This window comes from Bombina bombina, chromosome 4, assembly GCF_027579735.1.
Source record: "Bombina bombina isolate aBomBom1 chromosome 4, aBomBom1.pri, whole genome shotgun sequence".
Taxonomy (NCBI): Eukaryota; Metazoa; Chordata; class Amphibia; order Anura; family Bombinatoridae; genus Bombina; species Bombina bombina.
The window spans coordinates 10,857,099-10,877,630 of record NC_069502.1 but is presented as its reverse complement, the minus strand read 5'-3'; the positions used below and the strand labels follow the sequence as shown (position 1 = coordinate 10,877,630).

The 20,532-nt window shown below is 45.3% G+C and overlaps 1 protein-coding gene across 1 annotated transcript in view; it reads right to left on the bottom strand.

The window, feature by feature from the left end:
• Positions 1-20,532, bottom strand: part of IFT172 (intraflagellar transport 172) — a gene marked incomplete in the record, with an annotated part of 949,422 nt that overhangs the window by 507,347 nt on the left and 421,543 nt on the right. Inside the window, 2 exon segments of the mRNA XM_053710932.1 lie at positions 5,863-5,927; positions 7,799-7,892. Coding sequence (XP_053566907.1) covers positions 5,863-5,927; positions 7,799-7,892 — 159 coding nt within the window.

Below are 20,532 nucleotides of genomic sequence, written 5' to 3'. Positions count from 1 at the left end.
TGTGACTGAGACACAGACTATTGCCCTTTACTAACACAGAAACTGTCAGGTTCTACGTGTGACTGAGACACAGACTATTGCCCTTTCTTTACTAACACAAAAACTGTCAGGTTCTACGTGTGACTGAGACACAGACTATTGCCCTTTACTAACACAGAAACTGTCAGGCTCTACTTGTGACTGAGACACAAACTATTGCCCTTTACTAACACATAAACTGTCAGGCTCTACGTGTGACTGAGACACAGACTATTACCTTTTACTAAACACAGAAACTGTCAGGCTCTATGTGACTGAGACACAGACTATTGCCCTTTACTAACACAGAAACTGCCAGGCTCTACGTGTGACTGAGACACAGACTATTGCCCTTTAGTAACACAGAAACTGTCAGGCTCTACGTGTGACTGAGACACAAACTATTGCCCTTTACTAACACAGAAACTGTCAGGCTCTACTTGTGACTGAGACACAAACTATTGCCCTTTACTAACACAAACTGTCAGGCTTTACTTGTGACTGAGACACAGACTATTGCCCTTTACTAATACAGAAATTGTCAGGCTCTACGTGTGACTGAGACACAAACTATTGCCCTTAACTAACACAGAAACTGTCAGGCTCTACGTGTGACTGAGACACAGACTATTGCCCTTTAGTAACACAGAAACTGTCAGGCTCTACGTGTGACTGAGACACAAACTATTGCCCTTTACTAACACAGAAACTGTCAGGCTCTACTTGTGACTGAGACACAAACTATTGCCCTTTACTAACACAAACTGTCAGGCTTTACTTGTGACTGAGACACAGACTATTGCCCTTTACTAATACAGAAATTGTCAGGCTCTACGTGTGACTGAGACACAAACTATTGCCCTTAACTAACACAGAAACTGTCAGGCTCTACGTGTGACTGAGACACAGACTATTGCCCTTTAGTAACACAGAAACTGTCAGGCTCTACGTGTGACTGAGACACAAACTATTGCCCTTTACTAACACAGAAACTGTCAGGCTCTACTTGTGACTGAGACACAAACTATTGCCCTTTACTAACACAAACTGTCAGGCTTTACTTGTGACTGAGACACAGACTATTGCCCTTTACTAATACAGAAATTGTCAGGCTCTACGTGTGACTGAGACACAAACTATTGCCCTTAACTAACACAGAAACTGTCAGGCTCTACGTGTGACTGAGACACAGACTACTTCCCTTTACTTATGCAGAAACTGTCAGGCTCTATATGTGACTGAGACACAGACTATTGTGCTGCAGAATCTGTTGGCACTCTACAAATAACCGATAATAATAATAATATTGCCTTTTACTAAAACAGAAACTGCCAGGCTCTACGTGTGACTGAGACACAGACTACTGCCATTTACTAAAACATAAACTGTCAGGCTCTATGTGACTGAGACACAGACTATTGCCCTTTACTAACACAGAAACTGTCAGGCTCTATGTGTGACTGAGACACAGACTATTGCCCTTTACTAACACAGAAACTGTCAGGCTCTACTTGTGACTGAGACACAGACTATTGCCCTTTACTAACACAGAAACTGTCAGGCTCTACGTGTGACAGACACAGACTATTGCCGTTTACTAACAAAGAAACTGTCAGGCTCTATGTGTGACTGAGACACAGACTACTGCCCTTTTACTAACACAGAAACATTCAGGCTCTACTTGTGACTGAGACAGAGACTACTGCCCTTTACTAACACAGAAACTGTCAAGTTTTATGTGTGACTGAGAAACACAGACTACTGCCCTTTACTAATACAAAAACTGTCAGGCTCTACGTGTGACTGAGACACAGACTACTGGCCCTTTACTAACTCAGAAACTGTCAGGCTCTATGTGTGACAGACACAGACTACTGGCCCTTTACTAACTCAGAAACTGTTAAGCTCTACTTGTGACTGAGACACATACTATTGCCCTTTACTAACACAGAAACTGTCAGGCTCTATGTGTGACTGAGACACAGACTATTGCCGTTTACTAACACAAACTATCAAGCTCTACTTGTGACTGAGACACAGACTATTGCCCTTTACTAACACAAACTATCAAGCTCTACTTGTGACTGAGACACAGACTATTGCCCTTTACTAACACAAAAACTCCAAGGCTCTACTTGTGACTGAGACACAGACTATTGCCCTTTACTAATACAGAAACTGTCAGGCTCTGTGTGTGACTGAGACACAGACTACTGCCCTTTACTAACACAGAAACGGTCAGTAAAGGGCAATAGTCTGTGTGTCTCAGTCACACATAAAACCTGACAGTTTCTGTGTTAGTAAAGGGTAGTAGTCTGTGTGTCTCAGTCACACATAAAACTGAACACAGAAACTGTTAGGTTTTATGTGTGACAGACACAGACTACTGCCCTTTACTAACACAGAAACTGTCAGGTTTTATGTGCAATTGAGACACAGAGCCTGACAGTTTCTGTGTTAGTAAAGGGCAATAGTCTATGTGTGACAGACACAGACTATTGCCCTTTACTAACTCAGAAACTGTCAGGCTCTACGTGTGACTGAGACACAGACTTCTGCCCTTTACTAACACAGAAACGGTCAGGCTCTACTTGTAACTGAGACACAGACTTGCCATTTACTAACACAAAAACTCCCAGGTTCTACTTGTGACTGAGACACAGACTATTGCCCTTTACAAATACAGAAACTGTCAGTAAAGGGCAGTAGTCTGTGTTTCTCAGTCACACAACACCTGACAGTTTTTGTGTTAGTAAAGGGCAGTAGTCTGTGTGTCTCAGTCACACATAAAACCTAACACAGAAACTGTCAGGTTTTATGTGTGACTGAGACATAGACTACTGTCCTTTACTAACACCGAAACTGTCAGGCTCTACGTGTGACTGACAACAAAGACTAATGCCCTTTACCAACACATAAACTGCCAGGCTCTATGTGTGACTGAGACACAGACTATTGCTTTACTAACACAAACTGTCAGACTCTACTTGTGACTGTGACACAGACTGTTGCCCTTTACTAACACAGAAACTGTCAGGCTCTATGTGTGACTGAGACACAGACTACTGCCCTTTAATTAACACATAAACTATCAAGCTCTATGTGTGACAGACACACAGACTACTGCCCTTTTCTAACACAGAAACTGTCAGGCTCTATGTGTGACTGAGACACAGACTATTGCCCTTCACTAACACAGAAACTGTCAGGCTGTATGTGTGACTGAAACCCAGACTACTGCCCTTTACTAACATAGAAACTGTCAGGCTCTACTTGTGACTGAAACCCAGACTATTGCCCTTTACTAACACAGAAACTGTCAGACTCTACTTGTGACTGTGACACAGACTGTTGCCCTTTACTAACACAGAAACTGTCAGGCTCTACGTGTGACAGACACACAGACTACTGCCCTTTACTAACACAAACTGTCAGGCTCTATGTGTGACTGAGACACAGACTATTGCCCTTCACTAACACAGAAACTGGGTTTCAGTCACACATACAGCCTGACAGACTACTGCCCTTTACTAACATAGAAACTGTCAGGCTCTACTTGTGACTGAAACCCAGACTATTGCCCTTTACTAACACAGAAACTGTCAGACTCTACTTGTGACTGTGACACAGACTGTTGCCCTTTACTAACACAGAAACTGTGAGGCTCTACGTGTGACAGACACACAGACTACTGCCCTTTACTAACACAAACTGTCAGGCTCTATGTGTGACTGAGACACAGACTATTGCCCTTTACCAACACAGAAACTGTCAGGCTGTATGTGTGACTGAGACACAGACTACTGCCCTTTACCAACATAGAAACTGTCAGGCTGTATGTGTGACTGAGACACATACTACTGCCCTTTACTAACACAAACTGTCAGACTCTACTTGTGACTGTGACACAGACTGTTGCCCTTTACTAACACAGAAACTGTCAGGTTTTATGTGTGACTGAGACACATACTACTGCCCTTTACCAACACATAAACTGACAGGGTCTATGTGTGACTGAGACACAGACTACTGCCCTTTACTAACACAGAAACTTTCAGGCTCTACTTGTGACTGAGACACAGACTACTGCCCTTTACTAATACAGAAACCGTCAATCTCTACGTGCGACTGAAACACAGAAGACGGTCTTTTACTAGCAAACAGAGAAACTGTCAAAGATAAACTTTTGCCTACTGCCTGTCTCTAGCTGAAACACAGAATGCCTGATTCTAGGTGAGATAGGCACAGAAGTCATTGCTCAGCTATAGGTTCGACTAAGACACAGACTATTGCCTAGCTCTAGTTCAGACTAATACACAGACTATTGCCTGGCCCTAGGTCACACTAAGACGCAGACTATTGCCCGGCTCTAGGTCACACTAAGACGCAGACTATTGCCCGGCTCTAGGTCACACTAAGACGCAGACTATTGCCCGGCTCTAGGTCACACTAAGACACAGACTATTGCCCGGCTCTAGGTCACACTAAGACACAGACTATTGCCCGGCTCTAGGTCACACTAAGACACAGACTATTGCCCGGCTCTAGGTCACACTAAGACGCAGACTACTGCCCAGCTCTAGGTCAGACTAAGACACAGACTTTTGCCTGGGTCTAGGTCAGACTAAGATGCAGACTTTTGCCTGGCACTAGGTCACACTAAGTCGCAGACTATTGCCCGGGTCTAGGTCAGACTAAGACGCAGACTTTTGCCCGGGTCTAGGTCAGACTAAGACGCAAACTTTTGCCCGGATCTAGGTCAGACTAAGATGCAGACTATTGCAAGGCTCTAGGTCAGACTAAGACGCAGAATTTTGCCCGGGTCTAGGTCAGACTAAGACGCAGACTTTTACCTGGCTCTAGTTCAGACTAATACACAGACTATTGCCTGGCTCTAGGTCACACTAAGACGCAGACTATTGCCCGGCTCTAGGTCACACTAAGACACAGACTATTGCCCGGCTCTAGGTCAGACTAAGATGCAGACTATTGCCCGGGTCTAGGTCAGACTAAGACGCAGAATTTTGCCTGGATCTAGGTCAGACTAAGACACAGAATATTGTCTGGCTCTAGGTCAGACCCCAGAGGCAGAACTTTGTTTCACTTTCTGCAATGAGATTTTTTTAGTGACAATTTTTTGTGCAGGTCATTTTGAAATTAAATTAATTTTATATTAGGCAGACTAAAACACCATTTAAATTACAATGTTGTATAATATATTACAGCAACTGAAAATCTCATTGCAAATTTGTTTCCTTTGCTCTTGGTCTTACATATAATATAAGGTAAAAATATTCAGGAGTCACAGCTTTTCAGACTAGAAAAAGGCTAGGGGGTGTGGTTTAAAAAATCTATGAGAACCAGTCCTGTTCCATATTTGACTGTTCTCTTCAAACAGTACGTTGCTCTTCTTGCCGTTTGTTAGGAAAACCTACACAGTGCAGTCAGAAATCAGCACTGTTTGAAGATAACAACCTGATGCAGAGCAGCTCTGCAAAGCAAAAGGGCTAACAGTTCCTGCATGTGTCCTTTTCTTTCTGCAAACATTTTGCATTTTCTGCGATGACATCTCAGATCACAGCATGTTCTGCCTTGGGGGGTCAGACTAAGACACAGACTATTGCCTAGCTCTAGGTCAGACTAAGACACAGACGACTATTGCTTGGCTCTAGTTGAGACTAAGACACAGACTATTTCCTGGCTCTAGGTAAGACTAAGACACAGACTATGGGAAAGGAGACAACAGACTTTAAATATGACAGCGCTAAAATACATATTAAACGCTTGAACCCACTTGAACATGAGTTACCAATCTATTAATTAAGCAAGGAGAAGTATACTTACATTAGCACAGCTTCTTTGGGCTTCTCAGCTTTAACAAACTCTGCCTCAGCATCTGCAAACCGCCCCTGTAAATTATAATATTAAGGAGATATAGCCGGATAAACTAGTGATGGGTGTACATAAAGTAATCAAGCGTGGAGAGGCAGTTACACATATACATGGGACATGTGTCAAGCAGGGACAGCACAGACCGACACATACACACAAAGGACATGTGTCAAACGGGGACAGCACATACACATACACACACAAGGGACAGGTGTCACACAAAGGGGGACAGACTGACAGGGGGGGAGCACAGACAGTCACATACAAACATGGGACATGTGTCAAACGTGGACAGCACAGACATACACACAAGGGACAAGTGTCACACACAGGGACAGACTGAAAGAGGGAGGACAGCACAGACAGACACATACTCACAAGGGACAAGTGTCACACACAGGGACAGACTGACAGAGGGAGGAAAGCACAGACAGACAAATACTCACAAGGGACATGTGTCACACATGAGGACAGACTGAAGGAGGGAGGACAGCACAGACACATACATACAAGGGACATGTGTAACACACAGGGACAGACTGACAGAGGGAGGACAGCACAGACAGACACACACGGGACATGTGTCACCCACGGGGACAGACTGACAGAGGGAGGACAGCAAAGACAGACACATACACACACACAAGGGACGTGTCAGACACAGGGGGGCAGATTGGCAGAGGGGGGGGAGCACAGACAGTCACACACAAGGGACACGTGTCACACACGGGGACAGATTGACAGAGGGGGGAGCACATACAGTTACATACACACAAGAGACGTGTCACACACTGGGACAGATTGAGAGAGGGGGGAGCACATACAGTCTCACACACACACACACAAGGGACGTGTCACACACAGGGGACAGATTGACAGAGGGTGGGAGCACATACAGTCACACACAAGGGACATGTCACACACAGGGGACAGATTGACAGAGGGTGGGAGCACATACAGTCACACACACACACACACAAGGGACGTGTCACACACAGGGACAGATTGACAGAGGAGGGAGCACATACAGTGACACACAAGGGACACATGTCACACACGGGGGACAGATTGACAGAGGGGGGGAGCACAGTCACACAAAAGGGACATGTGTCACACATGGGGGACAGATTGACAGAGGGGGGAGAACATACAGTCACACACAAGGCACACATGTCACACACGGGGGACAGATTGACAGAGGGGGGGAGCACAGTCACACAAAAGGGACATGTGTCACACATGGGGGACAGATTGACAGAGGGGGGAGCACATACAGTCACATATACACAAGGGACATGTGTCACACACAGGGACAGATTGACAGAGGGGGGGAGCACATACAGTCACATATACACAAGGGACATGTGTCACACACAGGGACAGATTGACAGAGGGGGGAGCACATACAGTCACATATACACAAGGGACATGTGTCACACACAGGGACAGATTGACAGAGGGGGGAGCACATACAGTCACATATACACAAGGGACATGTGTCACACACAGGGACAGATTGACAGAGGGGGGAGCACATACAGTCACACACAAGGGACACATGTCACACACAGGGGACAGATTGACAGAGGGTGGGAGCACATACAGTCACACACACACACACAAGGGACGTGTCACACACGGGGACAGATTGACAGAGGGGGGAGCACATACAGTCACACACAAGGGACACATGTCACACACGGGGGACAGATTGACAGAGGGGGGAGCACAGTCACACAAAAGGGATATGTGTCACACATGGGGGACAGATTGACAGAGGGGGGAGCACATACAGTCAAATAGACACACAAGGGACACGTGTCACACATGGGGACACTCGCGCACACAGAGCGTCCCTGTATATATCATACACAAGCCAAGTACTTACCTCATCCTCTAGGTAAACAGCATACTTAAGGTGCAGCTCTGGCAGCTTCTGTTTCATGGAAAGACGACTCAGCTCAAAGGCAAAGTCAAATGTGCTGTAACAGATGACAGACAGATCAGTACCCGACGTGTATATACCCTGTATAGTACAGTTCAGTACCCGACGTGTATATACCCTGTATAGTACAGTTCAGTACCCGACGTGTATATACCCTGTATAGTGCAGCTCAGTACCCGACGTGTATATACCCTATATAGTGCAGCTCAGTACCCGACGTGTATATACCCTGTATAGTGCAGCTCAGTACCCGACGTGTATATACCCTGTATAGTACAGTTCAGTACCCGACATGTATATACCCTGTATAGTGCAGCTCAGTACCCGACGTGTATATACCCTGTATAGTGCATCTCAGTACACGACGTGTATATACCCTATATAGTGCAGCTCACTACCCGACGTGTATATACCCTATATAGTACAGTTCAGTACCCGACGTGTATATACCCTATATAGTGCAGCTCAGTACCCGACTTGTATATACCCTGTATAGTACAGATCAGTACCCGACGTGTATATACCCTGTATAGTGCAGCTCAGTACCCGACTTGTATATACCCTGTATAGTGCAGCTCAGTACCCGACGTGTATATACCCTGTATAGTGCAGTTCAGTACCCGACGTGTATATACCCTGTATAGTGCAGCTCAGTACCCGACGTGTATATACCCTGTATAGTGCAGCTCAGTACCCGACGTGTATATACCCTGTATAGTGCAGCTCAGTACCCGACGTGTATATACCCTGTATAGTACAGTTCAGTACCCGACGTGTATATACCCTGTATAGTACAGTTCAGTACCCGACGTGTATATACCCTGTATAGTACAGTTCAGTACCCGACGTGTATATACCCTGTATAGTGCAGCTCAGTACCCGACGTGTATATACCCTATATAGTGCAGCTCAGTACCCGACGTGTATATACCCTGTATAGTGCAGCTCAGTACCCGACGTGTATATACCCTGTATAGTACAGTTCAGTACCCGACGTGTATATACCCTGTATAGTGCAGCTCAGTACCCGACGTGTATATACCCTGTATAGTGCAGCTCAGTACACGACGTGTATATACCCTGTATAGTGCATCTCAGTACACGACGTGTATATACCCTGTATAGTGCAGCTCAGTACCCGACGTGTATATACCCTGTATAGTACAGTTCAGTACCCGACGTGTATATACCCTGTATAGTGCAGCTCAGTACCCGACGTGTATATACCCTGTATAGTGCAGCTCAGTACCCGACGTGTATATACCCTATATAGTGCAGCTCACTACCCGACGTGTATATACCCTATATAGTACAGTTCAGTACCCGACGTGTATATACCCTATATAGTGCAGCTCAGTACCCGACTTGTATATACCCTGTATAGTGCAGCTCAGTACCCGACGTGTATATACCCTATATAGTGCAGCTCAGTACCCGACTTGTATATACCCTATATAGTGCAGCTCAGTACCCGACTTGTATATACCCTGTATAGTGCAGCTCAGTACCCGACTTGTATATACCCTGTATAGTGCAGCTCAGTACCCGACGTGTATATACCCTGTATAGTGCAGTTCAGTACCCGACGTGTATATACCCTGTATAGTGCAGCTCAGTACCCGACGTGTATATACCCTGTATAGTGCAGCTCAGTACCCGACGTGTATATACCCTGTATAGTGCAGCTCAGTACCCGACGTGTATATACCCTGTATAGTACAGTTCAGTACCCGACGTGTATATACCCTATATAGTGCAGCTCAGTACCCGACGTGTATATACCCTGTATAGTACAGATCAGTACCCGACGTGTATATACCCTGTATAGTGCAGCTCAGTACCCGACGTGTATATACCCTGTATAGTACAGATCAGTACCCGACGTGTATATACCCTGTATAGTGCAGCTCAGTACCCGACGTGTATATACCCTATATAGTGCAGCTCAGTACCCGACGTGTATATACCCTGTATAGTGCAGCTCAGTACCCGACGTGTATATACCCTGTATAGTGCAGCTCAGTACCAGACGTGTATATACCCTGTATAGTGCAGCTCAGTACCCGACGTGTATATACCCTGTATAGTGCAGCTCAGTACCCGACGTGTATATACCCTATATAGTGCAGCTCAGTACCCGACGTGTATATACCCTGTATAGTGCAGCTCAGTACCCGACGTGTATATACCCTGTATAGTACAGATCAGTACCCGACGTGTATATACCCTTTATAGTGCAGCTCAGTACCCGACGTGTATATACCCTATATAGTGCAGCTCAGTACCCGATGTGTAAATACCCTGTATAGTAAAGTTCAGTACCCGACGTGTATATACCCTGTATAGTACAGATCAGTACCCGACGTGTATATACCCTGTATAGTGCAGCTCAGTACCCGACGTGTATATACCCTATATAGTGCAGCTCAGTACCCAACGTGTATATACCCTGTATAGTGCAGCTCAGTACCCAACGTGTATATACCCTGTATAGTAAAGTTCAGTACCCGACGTGTATATACCCTGTATAGTACAGATCAGTACCCGACGTGTATATACCCTTTATAGTGCAGCTCAGTACCCGACGTGTATATACCCTATATAGTGCAGCTCAGTACCCAACGTGTATATACCCTGTATAGTGCAGCTCAGTACCCAACGTGTATATACCCTGTATAGTGCAGCTCAGTACCCGACGTGTATATACCCTGTATAGTGCAGCTCAGTACCCGACGTGTATATACCCTGTATAGTGCAGCTCAGTACCCGACGTGTAAATACCCTGTATAGTGAAGTTCAGTACCCAACGTGTATATACCCTGTATAGTGCAGCTCAGTACCCGACGTGTATATACCCTATATAGTGCAGCTCAGTACCCGACGTGTATATACCCTATATAGTACAGTTCAGTACCCGACGTGTATATACCCTATATAGTGCAGCTCAGTACCCTACGTGTATATACCCTGTATAGTGCAGCTCAGTACCCGACGTGTATATACCCTGTATAGTGCAGCTCAGTACCCGACGTGTATATACCCTGTATAGTGCAGCTCAGTACCCGACGTGTATATACCCTGTATAGTACAGTTCAGTACCCAACGTGTATATACCCTGTATAGTGCAGCTCAGTACCCGACGTGTATATACCCTGTATAGTGCAGTTCAGTACCCAACGTGTATATACCCTGTATAGTGCAGCTCAGTACCCGACGTGTATATACCCTGTATAGTGCAGCTCAGTACCCGACGTGTACCAGCGGTTTGTACAAGCGGTTTGTGTAATAAGTGACTTCTCAGACTTCCAAAGAGGAGAAATCGTGGGAGCCTTTTTATCAGGAGCGTCTGTAACCATAACAGCCAATTTGTTTGGTATTTTCAAGAGCAAGTCTCCACAGTTATGACTGCCTACACAAAAAAAGACTTCATTGGGAAAGAACCGAGAATGAATGATTGGTACCATCAAACACTAAGAAGGATTTTGTACCAAACAATACAGAACTACTGCAGTATAAGTGACAGCAGAACTCAATATCCAATGAAAAGACCCAATTTAAACACTCTACAGAGAACTTCACAAAGTCTACATTCATTGAATAGCTGAACTTACAGACACCAATGCTGTGTGAAATATTTATAATTACCAAGAACATTAATTTATTTAATTATGGTGAGAGTCCACGAGTCATCAGGTGTGGGAAAAACCCCTCCTGACCACTAGGAGGGAAAAAAAAGACATCCCAACACACCAGAGCTTTATTTCCCTCCCATTTTCCATGATCCTCAGTTATATATATGGCCAAGTAGGTGAGGAAAAGAGAAGATCAGGAAAGATAAAGTGGTGCAAAAAAGTGTAAAACAAGTTGTGACAGACCCTTCGGTCAGAACTGAAAGAGTTAACTTTGTTCAGCTTTAAGAAGCTATTTTCTAAATACAAGGTTGCTGGCATCAGCTATTGTGTGCTGTAATTAAGTTTAGTGATAAACATTCCCATTGTTTAATCACCTCCAGAGTCAGACTGTTGGTGATAAGGATTGTTTTCTTGTGTCTAAATTGTTTTTCTGCTTAAGTAATGTAATTCTATTGTGGCATGTCAAAGGGCGTTTTTCCCTCTATCTAAATGTACAATATTCTTTCAACCCCCCAGCTGGGGTCAGACCTGCATAAATACTAGGCATATAGCCTTTAATAAAGTGCATTCTGTTTTAAACCTTCAATATGGAGCCTGGTCTCATGTTTGGGGGGGGGGGGGGGGAATTAGCTGGGCTGTGAGTTGTCGATCTCACATTCAGGGCATCTTCCATCTTGTATTAACCCTTGGTATCCTGTTGGTACCGTAACAATTGGTGGCAAGCGACGGGAGGATCCTTATCGCCCAGAAGAGCAACTACACATCCAGACCGAATACGAATACCGTATGAAAGGCTAAAAAGAGCTACCCTTAAAGACCTGCTAGAACAACGGGGCCAACAAACCAGTAACTCAGGAAGAGGGAGATTATTGCAAGACTGACCGAGATGGACGGAATACCAGGGCACGAAGGAACCAATGAGCCCAGCATATCAGACAGAACCCCCGAAGAAGCAAGCTTTGACCGGGCGGTCAAAATAAGACTGGCACATTATGGCCCCAACCCATCTGCGGAAATTATCGACCGGGTCATAGCAGCTGTGGAGGCCAACCTACTTCGCCAAAGCGGCGCTGCAGCAGCCCAAGTCACAGCAACCCCAGTGGAAAAGAGAAAAGTGCATTTTACAGCTTTTAAAAACTTCCTGGAAACAGAAGGAAAGATTGATGGGTACCTTGCGGATTTTGAGAGGCAATGTGCACTACACAAGGTACCCGCAGAGGACTGGGTCACGATATTATCCGGAAAATTATCCGGCCGGGCCAGTGAGGCTTTTCGGGCCATTCCAGATGAGGAAGTCGGGGATTATCATACTGTAAAAGAGGCTCTGCTCTCCAGGTATGCGGTTACACCAGAGGCATACTGGAGGCGGTTCAGAGACACTGTTAAATTGGCTGGTGATTCCTACGTTGAGTGGGCATGTAAGGTGCACCGCACAGCAGCTCACTGGATGGCGGGGTGCCAAGCCGTATCTGGGGAAGAGATGCTGCAGCTATTCCTGTTGGAACATTGCTTTGACAAGTTATCAGCAGGAGTTAGAGAGTGGGTTCGGGACCGTAAACCCTCCACCCTGCATGAAGCTGCTCGCCTGGCAGATGAGTATACGGATGCCCACAAACTGGATACTGCTACCACTAAGCCCCCTGCTAGAGTGGAGTACAGACCCCCAGTCACCCCAGCAGCTGCCAGTTACCAACCCCCGGAGCACCGCTATACCACACCGCCTTCAGCCACGAACTACCCTCAGACAGCCCGGTTCACCTCACGGGATTACTCACAGCCTATTTGGTGCTTTGGATGTAAGCAACTAGGGCACAAAAGATCAGAGTGTCCCCTAAACACTGCGAACCAAGCACAGTCCTGGAGGAGACCCGCCAGCGGAATCCCACGTAACCCTCAGCCTGCTGCCCACTGCGTAGAGGGGGAAGAATGCTGGGGCATCCTACATGAAGCAGACCCTGTGCAAGCTGTCCACTGGGATAACCGACAACAGCACCGGCAACTGGTTAAAGTGAATGGGAAGTAGGTCAGTGGTCTACGGGATACTGGCGCTACCATGACCTTGCTCCAAAAGAACTTGGTGTCCGAGAACCAGCACACCGGAGACACTGTGGCTGTGAGGGTGGCAGGGGGCACTGTGTTCCGCCTACCTGTTGCCCGGGTACATTTGGATTGGGGAGTGGGCACTAGACATGTGAATGTGGGGGTCATGAAGGATTTACCAGCTGATGTTCTCCTTGGAAATAACTTGGCCCCCCTTGTTTCGGCCTACGCTCCCATGGGTCCCGCTGATGTTAACCCTGTGACTACCCGTGCCCAGACCCGTGCCGCCGAGACCGACCCAACTGCTGCTGAGACCCAGGTAAGACTCTCTTCTCCGACTTGTACCCTAGATCAGGCCCCCTTAGGCTGGGATACCCCAGAGACGTACGGGAGGGAAACCCGGGAGGATCCGACCCTTCAGAAGTACAGGGCTAGGGCAGATGCTGGAGAAGAGGGGGTAGATGGGGAACGCTATGAGTGGGTGGGGGATAGGCTATATAGAATCCCCAAACCTGCCCAGAAAAGTACTGCCCCTCCACAGAATCGGCAGCTGGTGGTGCCTGCGAAATACCGGCAAGAGATTCTGCCGATTGGGCACGATGTACCATTAGCTGGACATCTAGGGTCCCGCCGCACAGCTCATAGGATCACCCAAAATTTCTTCTGGCCCAATTTTAACCGAGATGTGCGGGTATATTGTAGTACTTGTGACACCTGTCAACGGGTGGGTAAGCGGGGGGATCACCCAAAAGCTAGGCTTATGACTATGCCTGTCATTGGGGAACGCTTTTCCCGCATAGCCGTTGACATTGTGGGTCCACTGGCCAGGGCTAGTCCATCAGGTAAGAAGTATATTCTCACTGTGGTAGACTATGCCACTCGTTACCCAGAGGCAGTAGCACTGTCGAATATAGAGGCAGAGACAGTCGCTGACGCCCTGGTTAAGGTTTTTACTAGGGTCGGGTTCCCTAAGGAGATTCTCTCTGATCAGGGGACCTAGTTTACCGCTGTGCTCACCCAGCAGCTGTGGAAGGTGTGTGGCATTAAACCATTGCTCAGTTCGCCTTATCACCCACAGACTAACGGTCTCTGCGAGTGCTTTAATGGCACCCTCAAGCAGATGCTGAGGACCTTTACTGACACTTGCAGAGACTGGGAACGATTCCTGCCTCATCTGCTATTTGCGTACAGAGAGGTGCCCCAGGAATCTACTGGGTTCTCTCCCTTTGAGTTACTCTATGGGAGAAGGGTCCGCGGCCCCCTGGATCTCATTAGAGGACACTGGGAGGGAGAGATAGAGCAGGAGGGGATCCCCATAGTGCCATATGTTCTGGAACTCCGGGACCGCATGGAGAAACTGTCCCTGATGGTAAGAGAGAATCTCCAGGTGGCCCAGGGGAGACAGAAGGGGTGGTACGATCGGGGTGCCCGGCAGCGGGTCTTCCAGGTTGGACAGAAAGTTTTGGTGCTCAAGCTTGTGAAGACCAACAAGATGCAAGCATCTTGGCAGGGCCCGTATAAGGTGTTATCTCAGGTGTGTGATACTACCTATATTATAGCCAGCTGTGCAGATGAAAGGATCCAGCGATCCTTTCATGTTAACATGCTGAAGGAGTATCAGGAGAGGCCAGAGGATGTCGCTGCAGTGTGTGCCCCTGCTGCAGACGACCCAGAGAATTTACCCCTACCCGACTTATTAGAGAAGGACCCCCAGACTGACCTCACTAGTCTTGTGCAGCTAGGGGACCGGTTAAACCCTACCGAGAGGGTACAGACAAGACAGCTCCTGTGGGAGAAGCAGGAGACGTTCTCCCAAGAGCCCGGCTACACTACTCTAGCTGTACATAAGGTAGAGACCCCTGGATAGAATCCCCTGCGACAGCCTCCCTACCGTATACCCGAAGCAGTCTGAGAAGGAAAGCAGAAGGAGATACAGGAGATGGCTCGGATGGGAGTCATCGAAAACTCCGATAGTCCTTGGGCTTCACCTGTAGTCCTGGTACCTAAGAAAGATGGAACCACCCAGTTCTGTGTGGACTACAGGCGGCTCAACGAGAGGACCACCACTGACGCTTACCCGATGCCCCGGGTAGACGAATTACTAGACCGTATTGCTAGGGGACGCTATCTGACCACCATAGACCTGTGTAAAGGCTATTGGCAGATTCCCCTGGCCGAGGATGCTATCCCCAAGTCGGCATTCGTCACCCGATTCGGCCTGTACCAGTTTAAGGTCATGCCCTTTGGGATGAAGAATGCTCCGGCTACCTTCCAGCGTATGGTGGATAGACTCCTCGATGGCTTCCAGGAATTTGCTTGTGCATACCTGGACAACATTGCGGTTTACAGTGAGTCCTGGGAAGAACACCTTACCCATGTAAGGGTGGTTCTGGACAAGATTCGGGCCGCTGGCCTGACCTTGAAACCAGACAAGTGACATCTAGGTATGGCTGAAGTACAGTACTTGGGTCACCGAGTGGGGTGTGGGAGCCAGAGACCGGAGCCAGCCAAGGTAGAGGCTGTGGCTAACTGGCCCACACCTATCACTAAGACCCAAGTGCCAGCCTTCCTGGGGACAGCCGGGTATTACCGACGTTTTGTCCCAGACTACAGTACTATCGCCAAGCCCCTGACTGACCTAACTAAAAAGAACCTCCCCAAACAGGTCCTGTGGTCTCCAGCTTGTGAAGCCGCGTTTCAGGCACTGAAGCAGGCCCTTGTGAATGCCCCTGTCTTGGCTGCCCCAGTCCCTAACAAACGTTTTCTCATTCATACAGATGCTTCCATGTATGGACTGGGGGCTGTGCCAAGTCAAGTCGGGGAGGATGGAGGAGAGCACCCTGTCGCATACCTAAGCAGAAAGTTGTTACCTCGGGAAGTAAGTTATGCGGCAGTAGAGAAGGAATGTTTAGCCCTGGTCTGGGCACTGAAGAAGTTGAACCCTTATCTATACGGACAGGAATTTTCCCTCATAACGGACCACAATCCCTTAGTCTGGCTTAACCGGGTCTCAGGAGACAATGGTAGATTGCTGCGGTGGAGTTTAGACCTCCAGCCCTATAACTTCACCATCAGCTACCGGCCCGGTAAGCTAAACGGGAATGCAGATGGATTGTCCCGGCAAACTGACATGCCTACCACCTCCTAGTGCGGTCATCCCCAAGTTGACCCGCCAAAGGGTCAAGCCGGGTCTGCCGGAGTGTTCCACAAGGGGGGAGCTATGTGACAGAAGAAGCTATTTTCTAAATACAAGGTTGCTGGCATCAGCTATTGTGTGCTGTAATTAAGTTTAGTGATAAACATTCCCATTGTTTAATCACCTCCAGAGTCAGACTGTTGGTGATAAGGATTGCTTTCTTGTGTCTAAATTGTTTATCTGCTTAAGTAATGTGATTCTATTGTGGCATGTCAAAGGGCGTTTTCCCTCTATATTGTTTCAACCCCCCAGCTGGGGTCAGACCTGCATAAATACTAGGCATATATCCTTTAATAAATGGCATTCTGTTTTAAACCTTCAATATGGAGCCTGGTCTCATGTTTGAGAGGGGGGGGGGGGGAATTAGCTGGGTTGTGAGTTGTTGATCTCACATTCAGGGCATCTTCCATCTGGTATTAACCCTTGGTATCCTGTTGGTACCGTAACACAAGTATTGTCACCTGATCAAAAAGAAAGGGCGAGGCTCGCAGACATCATGAAAGAAATTAATTCATCTGGTAAGCAGGCATTTTGTTTTATTAATCAAATCCACAAGTCATCACGTGTGGGAATCAATACCCAAGCAGTGCAGTTCACAAAACCACCGTGAAAAAGGGGAGACAAACAGTGAAGTCGGGCGGTTACTATTAAGATACTATGACCTGAAGTCCTGTCTGCATGTGGCTGTATACCCACCACGGGAGAAAAGGTTACAAAAGAAAATTGTCAGCTCTATTATACAACCGTTCTTAAGAACATAGAAGTTTTAACTTGTGATATACACGTGTAACACAGGTGTTTATACACCGACTGTTTCTATACTTTTTAATAAGATATCAATATCTTTACACATCTTTTATTAGGTTGGCCAACCTTTGTCATTTGTATTTGATATCTGCATTTTATATTAGGTAACAGGGGTCTGATCCCCTAACCATGTCATTAATTTTTATGCAGTTATATTAAATACTATTACATTTTACTATCTGTGATACATCATTTTTAATTATTTAAACCATTTGATACAGCCACCCTTATCCCCAGACTGTGGAAAGAATAAGGGAATTTTCTTACTATCCATATTGGTACTAGCTATCTAAAAACTCCTTTCTCACTACATTTTTTGGTGAAAAGAGCAGATACCTTCCAGCGCAGGGAACATAAATCTGTACTATACTGATGAGTCTATCACCAAGTCAGGGACGATCTTGTCCTGACAGAATTTTCTGAGACAAATCATTGTGGTTCCATTGATGCAGCATTTTAAATGGAGGGGCCGAAGATGAAATCTGTCATACGGAATTGCATTTGAGGCAGCTACCATGAGAACCACAAGTTCCATGCGCTAAGCAACAGAAAAGAAAGGATTCCGCTGCAGAAGGGCACAGGCCTATGACAGCTTCAGTATGTGCTAAACCACTGAATCTATTATGAACCCCATTAAAGACCCACAGGACTGAGTTAAGGGGCTCTTATTTATTTTCCAATTGTGACTCTGAACAAACTGAAGTACAGCCAGATGCACAACTTTTGTCAAGCTCCATCTTTTTAAGTAAGGACCTACAAAGTCATCAAATCTGCAAGCACATCTGTAAACACAAGGGGTTCTGTAGGCAGCCGCAAGAGGAGGACAATAAACTGATGATGCTAAATCTCAGGAACTTGACATGATCCCTGTCACTATGTAAATAAACATCTTAAGTCTCTAGTAGACAAACGGATAATGCTAAATCTCAGGAACTTGACATGATCCCTGTCACTATGTAAATAAACATCTTTAGTCTCTAGAAGACAAACTGATAATGCTAAATCTCAGGAACTTGACATGATCCCTGTCACTATGTAAATAAACATCTTAAGTCTCTAGTAGACAAACGGATAATGCTAAATCTCAGGAACTTGACATGATCCCTGTCACTATGTAAATAAACATCTTAAGTCTCTAGTAGACAAACGGATAATGCTAAATCTCAGGAACTTGACACGATCCCTGTCACTATGTAAATAAACATCTTAAGTCTCTAGTAGACAAACTGATAATGCTAAATCTCAGGATCTTGACATGATCCCTGTCACTATGTAAATAAACATCTTAAGTCTCTAGAAGACAAACTGATAATGCTAAATCTCAGGAACTTGACACGATCCCTGTCACTATGTAAATAAACATCTTAAGTCTCTAGTAGCCATAAACTGATAATGCTAAATCTCAGGAACTTGATATGATCTATGTCACTATGTAACTAAACATCTTAAGTCTCTAGTGGACATAAACTGATAATGCTAAATCTCAGGAACTTGACATGATCCCTGTCACTATGTAACTAAACATCTTAAGTCTCTAGTAGCCATAAACTGATAATGCTAAATCTCAGGAACTTGACAAGTTCCCTGTCACTATGTAAATAAACATCTTAAGTCTCTAGTAGACAAACTGATAATGCTAAATCTCAGGAATTTGAAATGATCCCTGTCACTGTGTAACTAAACATCTTAAGTCTCTAGAAGACAAACTGATAATGCTAAATCTCAGGAACTTGACACGATCCCTGTCACTATGTAACTAAACATCTTAAGTCTGTAGTAGACAAACTGATAATGCTAAATCTCAGGAACTTGACATGATCCCTGTCACTATGTAACTAAACATCTTAAGTCTCTAGTAGACAAACTGATAATGCTAAATCTCAGGAACTTGACATGATCCCTGTCACTATGTAACTAAACATCTTAAGTCTCTAGTAGACAAACTGATAATGCTAAATCTCAGGAACTTGACATGATCCCTGTCACTATGTAAATAAACATCTTAAGTCTCTAGTAGCCATAAACTGATAATGCTAAATCTCAGGAACTTGACAAGTTCCCTGTCACTATGTAAATAAACATCTTAAGTCTCTAGTAGACAAACTGATAATGCTAAATCTCAGGAATTTGAAATGATCCCTGTCACTGTGTAACTAAACATCTTAAGTCTCTAGAAGACAAACTGATAATGCTAAATCTCAGGAACTTGACACGATCCCTGTCACTATGTAACTAAACATCTTAAGTCTGTAGTAGACAAACTGATAATGCTAAATCTCAGGAACTTGACATGATCCCTGTCACTATGTAACTAAACATCTTAAGTCTCTAGTAGACAAACTGATAATGCTAAATCTCAGGAACTTGACATGATCCCTGTCACTATGTAAATAAACATCTTAAGTCTCTAGTAGCCATAAACTGATAATGCTAAATCTCAAAAACTTCACATGATCCCTGTCACTATGTAAATAAACATCTTAAGTCTCTAGTAGACAAACTGATAATGCTAAATCTCAGGAACTTCACATGATCCCTGTCACTATGTAAATAAACATCTTAAGTCTCTAGTAGACAAATTGATAATGCTAAATCTCAGGAACTTGACATGATCCCTGTCACTAGGTAACTAAACATCTTAAGTCTCTAGTAGCCATAAACTGATAATGCTAAATTTCAGGAACTTGACATGATCCCTGTCACTAGGTAACTAAACATCTTAAGTCTCTAGTAGCCATAAACTGATAATGCTAAATCTCAGGAACTTGACATGATCCCTGTCACTAGGTAACTAAACATCTTAAGTCTCTAGTAGCCATAAACTGATAATGCTAAATCTCAGGAACTTTTTTTTATTTTATTATTATTTATTTATAAACCAACAAATTATCCAGACATTATCTGTAAATATATGTAAATAAACATCTTAAGTCTCTAGTAGACAAATTGATAATGCTAAATCTCAGGAACTTGACATGATCCCTGTCACTAGGTAACTAAAC